General features: G+C 47.5%; 1 protein-coding gene across 2 annotated transcripts in view; it reads right to left on the reverse strand.

Annotated features, from left to right (window-relative positions):
- Window positions 1-619: 619 nt before the first annotated feature.
- Window positions 620-13,010, reverse strand: part of IRF2 (interferon regulatory factor 2) — an 84,186-nt gene continuing 71,795 nt past the window's right edge. For both annotated transcript variants that reach the window (XM_036838753.1, XM_036838754.1), the window contains exons 7-9: window positions 9,867-10,031; window positions 2,803-2,849; window positions 620-1,489 (exon numbers count right to left, since the gene is read on the reverse strand). In XM_036838753.1, coding sequence (XP_036694648.1) covers window positions 1,181-1,489; window positions 2,803-2,849; window positions 9,867-10,031 — 521 coding nt within the window. In that variant the 3' untranslated portion in view covers window positions 620-1,180. The remainder of the gene's footprint in view (window positions 1,490-2,802; window positions 2,850-9,866; window positions 10,032-13,010) is intronic.

Consider the following 13,010-nt stretch of genomic DNA (forward strand, 5'->3'; position numbering starts at 1 on the left):
CCGGTATAAAAAATAAAAAAGCTTGCTCTGGTTAGAATTAGAGTATTTTTCTCTTCAAATCTGGGAATTTGCATAATCTCTCCATGATAGTTTTCCTTTGTACCGCGTGGCATTCAAGCATAGCAGATTAGAAAGATTTTTTTTCCTTTTTTTTTTTTTTTTTTTTTTTTTTTTTAAAGCAGTCTTTTAAAATGGGACATCTGTGGAGAAGTTCATTTTCTTCTCCTCCTCAGGGACGTGGAACACAGCCTTTGAGGGGAGGAAAAGGAGGAAAGAAAATGAAGGGGATAGGAGGGCAGGGGAGGGGAGGGGGTGGGATGAAGGGGAGGCAAGCGAGGGGAGGGGATGCAAAGGGAGAGGAGATGGGAAAGGAGGGGCTGGGAGGGGAGGGGATGCAAAGGGAGAGGAGATGGGAAGGGAGGGGCTGGGAGGGGAGGGGATGCAAAGGGAGAGGAGATGGGAAGGGAGGGGGTGGGAGGGGAGGGGATGCAAAGGGAGAGGAGATGGGAAGGGAGGGGCTGGGAGGGGAGGGGATGCAAAGGGAGAGGCGATGGGAAGGGAGGGGCGGGGGGGGGAGGGGATGCAAAGGGAGAGGAGATGGGAAGGGAGGGGCTGGGAGGGGAGGGGATGCAAAGGGAGAGGCGATGGGAAGGGAGGGGCTGGGAGGGGAGGGGAGCAGGGAAGAGAGGTGCTGACTGTGCTATGAAACAGAGCAGGATCACGAGAAGGTCTATCTGTAAGTGCTTTAAGATAAGGTGCAGAAGCAGACTGCAACGTCGCTAGTACTGCCCTATGTACATATTCACAAGAATAAAAAATTCCAGCTAGTTCACATTTTCTCCTCCATTCAGAGGCATCCGTTCCACCTTGCTGGCCTTGACCGCAGGCAATGCAGCACCTCACCGCCCGTGTGGGTGTTGGTCCTATGACGTCCTTGAACTTGAGGGAGCAGCCCTGGGAGATCCAGCAGGCTCTAGAGATATGCGTCTACCAAGGGGCTGGAGTCCTGAGTTAAAAAGAAGCTCCAGTACTGGAGTTGGACACAGCAATCAAAGTTCTATTGTCAAGGCTTTTTCCCTTAAGATTCGTCTAAAATAGGTGTCAGAAAGAAAAATATAATACAAACAAACAATAAAACAAAGCCAAGAAATCCCAACAACCACCAGGGGAAGTCGAAGGCTTAACAGCTCTTGACGCGGGCCTGGGTGATGTCGGAGGTCTTCTTGATGACGCTGGCCCGGGTCTCCCGGTCTGGCCGGCTGCTGCTGGGCGCTGGGGTCACGGAGGGGGCGAGGGGGAGGTCTGGGAACGGGGGCCAGGAGCTGTTGTAAGGCACGGGACAGCTCTCCTCTTTGATGGTGACCTGGAGGTCGGGCTTGTTGGAAGTGACGAAGGTCGCCATGCTGGGTAGCAGGTACGTGCTTCGGGTCCCCATGTTGCTGAGGTACTGTTTGCCTTCAATGTTCCTCTTCCGCCAGTGTGGTCGGCCCTTTCAAAGAAAATAATTATGATATACATTTCCTTTGCCTTCTCTTGAATGGCTTTTTAAAAAATGTGCCACTCTTCCCATGTGTTGGTGTCTGAATTTCTTAAGAGGCATGGAATAAACGAGAACCTTAGCGACTCCACACCCCTGAACTAAAATCCATTCCCAGCCATGCATGCCCCAAGCACAGTTTCTCTTCCCTTTTTATCCATGCCCATTGGCTACCTTCCAGAAATCTAGCCAAGACTGTCCTATGAAGGCAGGAAAACAAGGCAGCAACTTGGTTTCTGGTTCCCCTCTACTCCGGCTGCCCAGCCTCATGGTTAGGTAGCTTTGGGCCAGGATGGCTGGTGTGTCAGGGCGACTAAGTCCTCACAGATGGCCCGATCTGATCTTTGAGTCAAGCTGCATTTTCAGAGTGCGGGAAGCGAGGAACCCAATAAAAGACAGGGAACGCCCCTGGACTGCTTTCAAACGGGTACAGCTTAGAGCTCCAGAGTGCCTGCAAATAGCTGGCTTCAAGGGTGGCGTCATTCAGAGAAGGAGCTAGAATTCTGACCTTGAAGCATTCAGAGAAGGAGCTAGAATTCTGACCTTGAAGAAACAGGTTCCGAATGTATGTGCGCATCTACACCTACTGTCTTTTCAGAATTCCTGGACTATCCTTTAAAGTATTTAGTACATTGGGAAATGACTAATTCAGACAACCACTAGTCAGTCAGTCTGTCTGTCTGTCTCTCAATCACTCAAACACAGACACAAAGCAGGCTTCGCAGGAATGCTTCCCCTCACAGTTACAGCCATTTCCTGCCATTGTCTGAGCCCAGCCAAGAAGAGGGAGATCAGAAGCAAAGCCCCTGGAATCCGGACTGAACACATACCTGGCCCGTGGGCAGGGATCACAGGGCGGGCCGGGGGGAGGGGACACTCCGGTATCTGGGGAGCTACTTTTGCTTAGCACTTTCTGACACTGACTTCTTATCGTTGCCTTGGGCCACTTGGACCTTCTGTTTCTGCTTGTGAATTAGGATGTTTATGGCGGTAAGCATAGCAGCGTTTCTTGGCCTTTTCCTGCCGTCCTAGCCTCCTTTCTTACAGTAACATCTTACTCCCTTCCCTCCCGTTTACTTCCCAAAGCTTCATTTTGTAAGTCAAAATCCAAAAGCACTGTAAATTTTATGTGATGTATATTTTACCACCACCACCAAAAAAAATCCAAAAGTGAAACTCATGATCAAAAGAAAAGAAACTTCACTAGCAGCAGGGAAACCGACGTGCCAGTTGGGAAGGCTTTGCCCCGGTGCCACCATGCTTACCTCCGAGCTCTCTTCATCACTGGGCACACTATCGGTAGTTTCGCTTTCTGTTCACAGAGAGAAAAACACAGGCCCATCATTCCTGCCACTCAAACTGTTTCGAGGCTCAGGCAGTGTTTAAAAAAATACATCAGCACGTCTTTCTTCAAAAGAGAAATGCATCACTAAACTCATAACCTCCGTCCCCTTGTGTCAGGTCAAACGCGTGTGCCTGGGAGATGCTAGGGCAGAATTTATAGAGTTGAACGGTGGCTCGTTTTCCCAGGGCCAGGCTGTGTTTATTTATGGCCTCTCTTCCCAGGATGCGGTGCTGGGCCCCGGGCTGCCCATCTGCGTTCTGCCCACCCCTGCCCCCCGGCCCTCTGCTGGCTCCACTCAGGCCCTTTCCTCACAGCTGCTCCGTCACAAGCCGCTCACTGGTCTTCTTTTCCCATTCACGGCAGTTGGTTCATTTAAGTCCCAGCCCAGCCTCCCCAGATGAGCCCCATTCTCCTCAGATCCCTCCTTTCCCTCACGGCCCTTCAGTACTCATATCCTGGATTAATGAAGTGGCATCTTCCCCCTGGGTTACTGTGGGTGCACAGATTCTAGGGTGGCTCCCGTGAGCCTCAGCTCCTGGCGTTTACCTTCTTGTGGGGTTCCCTCCTCTGGAGGGCAGGCGGGGCCTGTGACTTGCTCTGAACCAACAGAACACAGTGGAGGCGATGGGATGCACGTGATTACGTTATGTAAGCCTGCAACCTGTCTAATGAGGAGACCATCTCCCTTGCTGGCTTTGAGGAAGCCAGCAGCCATGGCGGGGAGGCTCACATGACAGACAACTAAGGACCGCTTCCAGCCAAAAGCCCAACAAGAAACTGAGGGCCTCGGTTTGACAACCTGCCAGGAACTACATTCTGCCCCAAACCATGTGAGCCTGGGAGCAGATCCTCCCCGATCCCATCCTCAAATGAAACAGCAGCCCTGGACCAGACCTCAACTGCTGGTCTGTGCAGAGAATGCCCTGAGCAGAGGACCCAGCCAAGCCATGTCTGCTCTCCTGACCCTCAGAAACTGTGGGATAATAAATGTGTGTTGTTTTAAGGCACTAAGTTTGTGGTTATAGGGTCACGCAGCAATAGATAACTAACTCACTTACCATCCTGATTCATCCTGCCGCCTGTGAGACACAGAGCAAATTACTTAACTTCACTGAGGCACAGTTTCCCTATCTGTAAAATGGGAGTATAAACACCTTCCAAAGAGGATTACATAATGAGTGAGGGAAAGGCCTAGTACGGGGCCTGGAACACAGCCCACACCCAGTAAATGTTGGTGCGCCTTTGTCCTGAGCCTCATTCAACAGGGGACCTGCACCACACGCTAGGGTGACAGGGTCACAGTCACTAGCTAGTGATTACACATCACCTGTACATAGAATACAAGATTTTTTTTTTTTTAAGATTCTTTTAAGTCAAAAAAAATTTGATTTTTTTAAAGCAAACTAATTTTTTTTTTAAGTAGAAAAATGTTAATTGTTTTAAGTACAAAATTGATGGTGTGCAGTTTTTCAGGGTTCAGAACATTGAGAAAATGAAAGCACAGCGGGTAGAACTTCCAAAATACACAGACCCTTAGAGAGCCCTGAGTCTGGGTCATTCACTTCGCAGACATGGCCTGAAGGGAAGCTGTATTAGTGAACGTTTTTGGGGCACGTGGGCCGGTGCTCTGCACGCAGGTCTTGTTCAGTCTCTCAAGGACCCTAAGTCAGGGAGCAGGTCCTGTCACCCCTTGATTGTGCAGAAGACCTTGTGTGTTCTTGTGCCTTCTACCCCTTCCACCCCAAACCTACAGAGGGACTGGCCTCCAGCCTCACGTCTTGCTGGTGGCACAGCTGTGGCCAGGTGGCTCCCAGCCCAGATAGAGTCCTTCTGACGACCCAGGGCACCAGGCCCAGGCCAGGCCCTCCGTGAATTAAAGGCTAAGGAACAAACGGACAAACTGAGGCACAGATTCATTCCTCAAACAAAGAAACCGAAAGTTACTACACGGGGCCCACCCTGGGGCCTCTTTGCACGTTTCTCGGCCACTGTTCTCCTCCAGTGACTTCACCCGGGCACAAGTGATTGCCGAGCGCTGACCCCCAGCAACTAGAAGGCGGGCCCGTCCACTCCTCAGACTCAGCAGACTTCCCGAGGCATCCCCAGCGGGGGCAGCAGAAGCCCGGAGAAGGCCCAACCCTAGTTGTCAGGGCAAACTGGCAACGCCGGGCACAAGAGAGGTTTCCACACAAAAACAAATTATACACAACAGCAAGGGAAAATGCCCCTCCTCACTCAAACTTCAGGCTAGCCCAGCACCCCGAGGAGGCAGGAATCAGTGCTGCCACTCCCAAGAAAAATGCGGAACAGAGACGTTGAGAAACCAGCCAAAGTCGTCGTGGACTGAGTCAGCACAGAGGAGGGAAAACAAAGCAAGCTTCTGATTCCAGGGCCCCGGGCGCTGAAGCTCTCCTGCTGCCCCAGCCTCTGGTGAAACTTCAAGATCCCCTTTCCATTTTTATGGTTAGCTTTCTTAGTGCTCTGAAGCCCAGGTTCCTCTTCCCTTCCTGTAGGTCTAGGCCCCTCCACTCCTAATGACCCTCCATAAACACCATCATCTTCTGTTCCTCTCCCCTTCACGTAAAAACAAGATGCCACCAGGCTTGCTCTGGGCGCTGGAAATAGGCAAACACGAGCAGGTTAGACCAAGGTTCTGGGATTCCACGGCCCGAGTCACAGTTGCGGGAGGGGTGGGAAGGCAGACCCTGGGGAAGACTCCTTGGTAAAGCCTGGCACGAACCATGAACAGAATCAGAATGTTAATCGCCTGTAAGCACCCAGTTTTCAACTTCAGGGAGATAGTCGGAGACAAGACAAGTGCACACGCTCTGAACTTCTGTTTTCAGCTGACACAAACGTTAGCTGAAGAGCATCGTTTCTAAAGGAAGATCAACTGCCTCTGAAGTAGTTTTGAAGACTCTCCATATTAGCAAACTGGGAGTTCTCATTTTCATTGTTTAAAAGAATGGCCTTGAGCGCCTTCAGCCTAGGAGCAGGAGATGCTTGAAGCTCTAGCCTGAGGACCCCAAGCCCTTCTCTCTAGAGTAACAGTGGTGCCCCCGGCTCCCCCTGGGTCACTGGCTCAGAGCACTTTGTCGGGGGCACTCACGCCCATTTTCCTCTGTTTTCTTGGTTTTACTCCACCATTGCCATTTTCAAGATCGGTTCTTACAGAACAAGTGAATTCATGGCAGCTCCTGCTTCCAGATCAATGTTACCACCGACACAGCAACATTAGTTGTTTCATTTTTCCTTCCGATTACTTTGGATTTGGTTTCGTCCTTGCTTTGAGTAGAATGGAATTAAAAACAATTTTTTGGAGTTGCTTCCCAAGCACGGTCTGAGTAAGTTGCAAGTGTTTACAGAGTAATAACAGGTACCTAAGCAGTTTGTTTCATCTTTCTGGTCTCCGTTTCCTGGAAAGCGACTGGGGTGAGAGGGAAGGAAGAGGTTTGGATTAGAGGACCCCAAAGATGCTTCTTCCAGAGCTGCAGTTTTGCAATGATGCTAGTCTCAGGTTCATACTCCACTCAGCCCAGTTTTTTATCGTCAGACCATCTCAGGAACATGACGGGGAGGGAGACGTCTTTTGTCACAGCCTTTTTGCGCTACGACATCCTGGTACATTTTCTGGAAGGCTCTTGTTCAACAAGTTTTATTAAGAAGATGGACAAGGATTCCTTTGCCTCAATCATTTCCTTAATTACTTTCCCTAGAAGGCTCAATGAAGAGGTTCAAATCAGAGTCCTCTTACAGCACTTTTATCTTTGCCGCACCCAACAAAATGCAAGTCTGCTACGGTTTCCAGAAGGACCCAAAGTCTTTCCCGCTGGTCACTGGTCAGAAGGAAATCTCCCTTCTCTCAGTTATCACCAATCAATCCTTCGTCTTATACTTTCTTCTCCATACTCTCGTTCAGCCTTCCCCAAAATACTACTGTGGCTTTCTTTCACTAAACCACCCACAACCTAATAAAATCCTGGTGCCACACAGCAGGCAAGAGGCCACTTTGCGGTAGATCTTTAAAAATAAAAATGACTTGTCTCTAGAGTTTCCCAAGGTTGGGCTTTGGGACATCCCTCCCCAGGACATAGTTTTATGAATCCAACTAGAATTTCATGTTGTCTTAAAACAATCCAATGCAAGTACGTCCACTCAAAGGAACTGTCCCTTTTCTTGCTCACCGTGATATTTAGACCATGGAGAAGACAGACTTGCAAAAATGAATGTGGTTTTTGTAATACTACTGGGATTATATTTCAGTGATCAGTAGGGGTGGGGGAAATAGCCAACAGCCGCTTCCAAATACCGATTTCTAAGTGAATGAAGTGGTTTGAGGAGGCTGAAATTCAGTTCAGTAGTCCACACAAAGGGCCCCTGTCATGAAAAACAGGCAAACAGCCTATTCTCGTGGGGAACGTAAAGTTAGAAAGTGAATACCACCAAAGAGCTGCCTTTCCTAGTAGCAAGCTATGGAATCCCTGACTGAAAGATTTTAGCTACCCATGGTCAGTAACAGATAAGTTTCTTATGTGTCATAGGCTCTAGAAAAGTAGCAGCGATGACTTGTCTTGACTCTATCCAGGAAGCTTCCCTTCACAGGTTTCTAGAAAATTCAGACAGTGAAAACAATCGAAAGAACTAAAGGCCAGGCTGAAACACCAGGCTCCAACCAAACCCGCACTGCCTGCCAGCCTGGCACTAAAATCCTTCTTTTCAAATCTTGCAAATGTCCTGAAAAGGGTAATGAAATTTTCATTTCTCTCTGCATGAATCAGCTGTTCTTGGGATTCTTCTGCTAAAGCAAAATGCCAGTGCTGGCAGAACAGCAAGAAGAGGCCTTTCCAGAATCCTCAAGAAGACTTCAGAAAAGTCTAACTCAATAGATAAATAGAAAAGTCTATTCTAAAGCTCCAAGCCCTTAAGAAAAAAGAAAAAACCAAAACACTTGGGGTGTAATAATGCCTGCAGCAGCATGATACAGAGGAAAGTCACACATTTTCAGCCATCGTCAGGGAAATGTAAGCACAGTGGCTTAGTGTTGCAAGTTTCAGTTATCTCAACTGTAAAATTAGGGCATAAACATCCTGCTCTGCCTCCTTTGGCTGGTCCTTGAGATCCTGGGAGGTGGGCTGTTCTGAAAGGCAGAGCTCCACACGGTCCTGCAGGGCAGCGGCGCAGTCCAAGGGCTAAGAGCAGGCCTTTGGCATCAACCACGTGTGGGTCTGACTGTGCTACGGGTTGTCCGTTTCTGGACACGCTGCTTCACCCCACTGACCTCAGATACCTAACTTTTAAAGAGAGAATAATGACAGTACCCAGGCTGACGGGGTTATTCTCATGATAATCAAATAAGCCAATCGATTTCAAGCACTTAGCACGGTACCCTGGGTACAACAAACACGCAACAAATAGTAATTATTACGAGGACTGGCAGATATCCAAGAGGGCCTGGCACACGGAGGAGTTCAAAATATGTTTCATGAATAAATAACTGATGACAAGCTTATCCCGTCTGACAGATTATAGGCTTCTTGTAGCCAAGGTTCGTTCTCACTTTCCTTTTATGTTCCCAGCACGAAAGAAAGTCAGGACCTTGAGGACATTCTGCGAAGTGAAATAAGCCAGTCACAAACGAACGAATATTGTAGGATTCCGCTTATACGAGGTACCTAGAGTAGCCAAACTCAGAGAGACAGAAAGTAAAAGGGGGCTGGCCAAGGGGCTGGGGGGAGGGGGAGGGGGAGTTATTGTATAATGGGCACAGAGTTTCAGTTGTGCGAGATGAGAAAGTTCTGGAGACGGAGGGTGGTGCTAGTTGCACAACGATGTTAAGTCACTTAATGCTGCTGCAATGTGCACCTAAAAATGGCTAAAAGTGGTAAATGTTATGTTGTGGATATTTTACCACAATTGAAAAAAATAAGTTAAAATGAAAGAAAGTTGGGGTTCAGGAAATATGAGGTTAATTTAGCGGCGGATAATTCACAAACAACTTGTCATTTGAATCAACCTAATTCTAACGCTGACTCTGTGCCACTCACTGGGGTGGCGTCCTGACTGAAGGACACGCTATTTGGCAACACATAGAGGACACTGGCAAGAATTCCTGAACTATTTATTAGAGCGACTCTGGTTACCCATGATAGGGCCTCTGCTTTTTATCTGTAATATCTGCAAGCAAGAACCCTGACTCAGAACTTATATTTCATAATTATAATTGAGTCACCAAAAGTTAAGTGGAGATCGTCAGAAGGAGTGTATGAGGTGATGTAATTAATGTTGGTGGGGAAAAGGAGCCGTCACTTTATCCTGTAAGGATGGAAGAACCCACTGAACCTGGTGCTAAGCCTGTGACTGTCAGGGCCAATTCCTGCCATTCTGTGGCCATTCCCTGGGGAATTTGCAGTGGGCTCAGTCCCTGGCCCAGCTAGAAGCTGTATGAAATTGAAAAAGAAGAGGAAAATACGTGGAAGTGCCAAGTAAACTTGGTGAACGACAGAATGGAACTTGGGGTCTGAAGGTTTAGTTCGAGTCCTGACCCAAACACTTACTGGCCGTGTGGCCTGGAGGAATCCCTTCTATTCCAACGAAGGAACCGGAAGAGGTGATCCCTACGGTCCTATCCAGCTGGGTCAAACTCAGATTCCATTAAAAACATCCTTCCGAATTTCTGATAACTTGCGCAAATAAAATAGACTCAGATGAACTACTTCCCCAAAGAAATCTTCTTATTCGTTAGTCATGCACGAACATGTTATGGGTGATCAAGTAAAATGCTGTGACTGAGTCTTTGAATTGAGAACAAAAATATCCAAGAAGCTGTTGGTTGAGAACATTAAAGCAAGACTAGTTCCAGACAGAATAATCCTTAGGACACAGGAGAGGTTCTCTGCTATGTTGGTGAAACCAGTGACCCTAGACTAAAGGACCGCCCTCCCTGGTTCCTTGCTCAGTTCCAGAGTTTCCGACCCCCCCGCTTACCTGCGTAGGAAGACACGGGGGAGATCTGCAGGGGGTAGAGCTCGCTCATGCTGACCGGCTGCTCATCACTCTCGGTGGTCACTTCCACAACTTGGCAGATGTCTGGTGGATTAGTGACAATCTCTTGATCCTCAATGTTGCTCCCCAGATGTGACTGTCCTACGACTTCAAAGAAAAGACCGCCATCATGCACCAGCATCACCTGCCTTCACAATCCTAGCACACACTCTCGAGAAAGGAAACCTCCCCCCAGAGAGGCCAAGGGTCAGTTTCCTGGTCACCAAATGTCATCTGCCACGAAACAAGAACAAGCCTTAGCTTTGGGCTAATGTCCCTGGAGAAGCAACCTGCCAATAACCTGGCTCGCCAGGGCTATTTCCAGTGTGCCTGCCAATGGTGCTTACATGTGGCAACATCCCAAACTCAACCCGGCCACAGCCAAGGCTGCAGGACGAGAGCTGCATCCAGACCTAGCCCCAGGGCCAGAGAGATAAACAGTGCTTTGAACCTGACCCATTTCTGTTCTCTGCTCTTGCTCTAAAGGAAGCTGCTGTGCTAGTTTCTGGGTCCTGGGGTCCAGAGAGACATCATCAAACCTTCATAATGAGGAAGGACCACCAAAATCCACCCTATTGTGTCATTTCTAGCTGTGGGATGCTCCTTTCATACTCCCAGCCCTCCTCCTCCTCTGCAGACAATGGATGTCATATCAAAACAATGCAAAAGAAGGCTTTCCCAATTCTAACACACCTTCGGAGCATCAATTCCTCAAAACGCTGATAATATGAATTCTGACCACCCTGCCTCTGAATCCTGACTCAACTTTTTTTTAATTAAACTTTTCAGTCTGAGATCATTGTAGATTCATGCGCAGTTGTAAGAAATAATACACAGATCCCGCGTGCCCTTTACCCATGTGCAAAACTATCATACAGTATCAGGATATTGACATTGACCATCGATGCATCTTGTTCAGATTTCCTCCGTTTCACTTGTACTCCTTTGTGTGTGTGGGTTTGTGCGTGTACTTAGTTCTGTGCAATTTCATCACATACGTGGTTTCACATACCCACCTCCGCAGTCAACACACCAGTCTCATGAGCACAAGCATCTTCTGTAACTGTATCCACCTTCCTGCAGCCTCCTCCCCTGGTCTCTAACCCCTGACAACCACTCATCTGTTTCCCATTTCTATAATTTTTGTCATTTCAAGGATGCTTCATAAATGGACTCACAGTAACCCTTTGAGATGGGCTGTTTTCACTCAGCAGAATTCCCTGGAGATTCACCCAAGTTTTTGTGTGTATCAGTAGGAACTGTAGGTTCCTTCAATTGGAGGAACCCAATTCAATTCACCCATTGAAGGAATTGTAGGTTCCTTTCCATTCTTTGGCTATTACAAATAAGGCTGCTATGAACATTCATGCACAGGTTTTATCTGAACATAAGTTTCCATTTCTCTGGGACAAATGCCCAAGAGTGTAATTGCTGGATCACATGGTAATTATATGTTTAGTTTTACAAGAAACTGCTAAACGAGTGTCCAGAGTGGCTATACCATATTACATTCCTACCAGCAATGTATGGACAAGCTAATTTATGCACATTTTAGCCAGCTTTTGGTGTTGTCACTGCTTTTTGACTTTAAGTCATTCTGATAGATGTGTGGTGATACCTCATCTTTGTTTTAATTTGAATGCCCCTAATGCCCTGTCCTACTTTCAAACAGAGCTGACCTTATACTTCTGTTGACAATTGATTGGATGGAATATCTCTGAAAACTGGCACCCATAAACAAATGGGACCAACAATGTTTTCCCAAGGGCCTCTCTCAAAGCACTTTGCCCTCATAATCAATGTTTTACTCATGCCTGTATAAGTCATTTTAACATTTCAACACATGAGAATGACAGGGAAAGCATCATTATCCTGTTATAAATGAAGAGTGTCAGGCACAGAGGAGTACAGTCGCTTGTCCAAAGTCACACAGCGTGGATTATGGGCAGTGCTCTACGTCCCCAGCCACCTGTAAAATGTTCAGATTAGGCGGGAAGGCGGCCACATTCCAGTCTCCTTGAGAAGTTAGCATCATGGGCCAGTTCCTGTTTTCACTGCTCAAAGTATAATATTTTGATTACTCAAGTATTTCTGCTTATACGTGGGTTTCTGTTTTAATTACTTGAAGGGGGGTGATGAAGTGACTAAGCATTAAGGCAGGGAGAACATTACCTGATTTCTACTCAGGTAAGGTTTTAGAAGGCAGTGAGAATTCATGGATTTTCTAGCAAAGAAAAGAAAAGCACTGAAGAGGCTGGGAAAGGAGATTTGGGGATGTGATAAAAGACTCCACAAAGCCACAGCATACAGAATGGAAGGGAAACTGGATGCCGTGTGGGTTTTCCTGGAGGGGATAAAATTAAAGAAAAGGAAGGCAGGCTAAATATGGCAGGCAGACTCCCAAATTCTTATTTTATCCTTTGGACTATACTACTTGAGCCCGAGAGCATCAATTATGCAGCTCACCAGACACAGACTGAGCGCTGACACTGACCTCTCTCAAGTTTCTTCTGCCTCCTCTCCCAAGTAAAATAAGACGGCAGGAAAACAAGATGGGTCCTGTCCTTTCCCAAATTGGTGGGTGGAGACAGAAACCAAACGGGACGTGTGTGTGTGTGTGTGTGTGTGTGTGTGTTTGTGTGCGTGTGTGTGTGTGTTTGAGGAGGGGGTGGATAAAACTGATACCTTACATACTAAGAAAATTACGATCTTATATAGATTTGATTTAAATCAAGGCCCCTTTAACTTCCAGTCCTCCAAAATTCATTTCTCCCTTGCACTGTCATTCCTGGGAGTATAAACTACGGCAGCCATTCCAGCATCTTCCTAATTATGTCCCTTTGTTCTGACCAGGAATTCTCTCCCTCAGTGTTTTCCCCCATAAGTCCCAACTCAGCCATTCAACTAACAGAGATTTCTCGAGCATCCTCTTTGTACAAGGCACGGTTGTCAGGTAGGAAGGGTAGAGGAAGTGTAATCTAGTCCAGGATCTGGTTGGTAAGAAGTCCAGTAGGACTGGAGGCCAGCCCACAATGATCTAGAGAATAAACTGAGGACAGTAGTGAAAAGGAAAAGGGGGGAGGGGGG

This window comes from Balaenoptera musculus, chromosome 21, assembly GCF_009873245.2.
Source record: "Balaenoptera musculus isolate JJ_BM4_2016_0621 chromosome 21, mBalMus1.pri.v3, whole genome shotgun sequence".
NCBI lineage: Eukaryota > Metazoa > Chordata > Mammalia > Artiodactyla > Balaenopteridae > Balaenoptera > Balaenoptera musculus.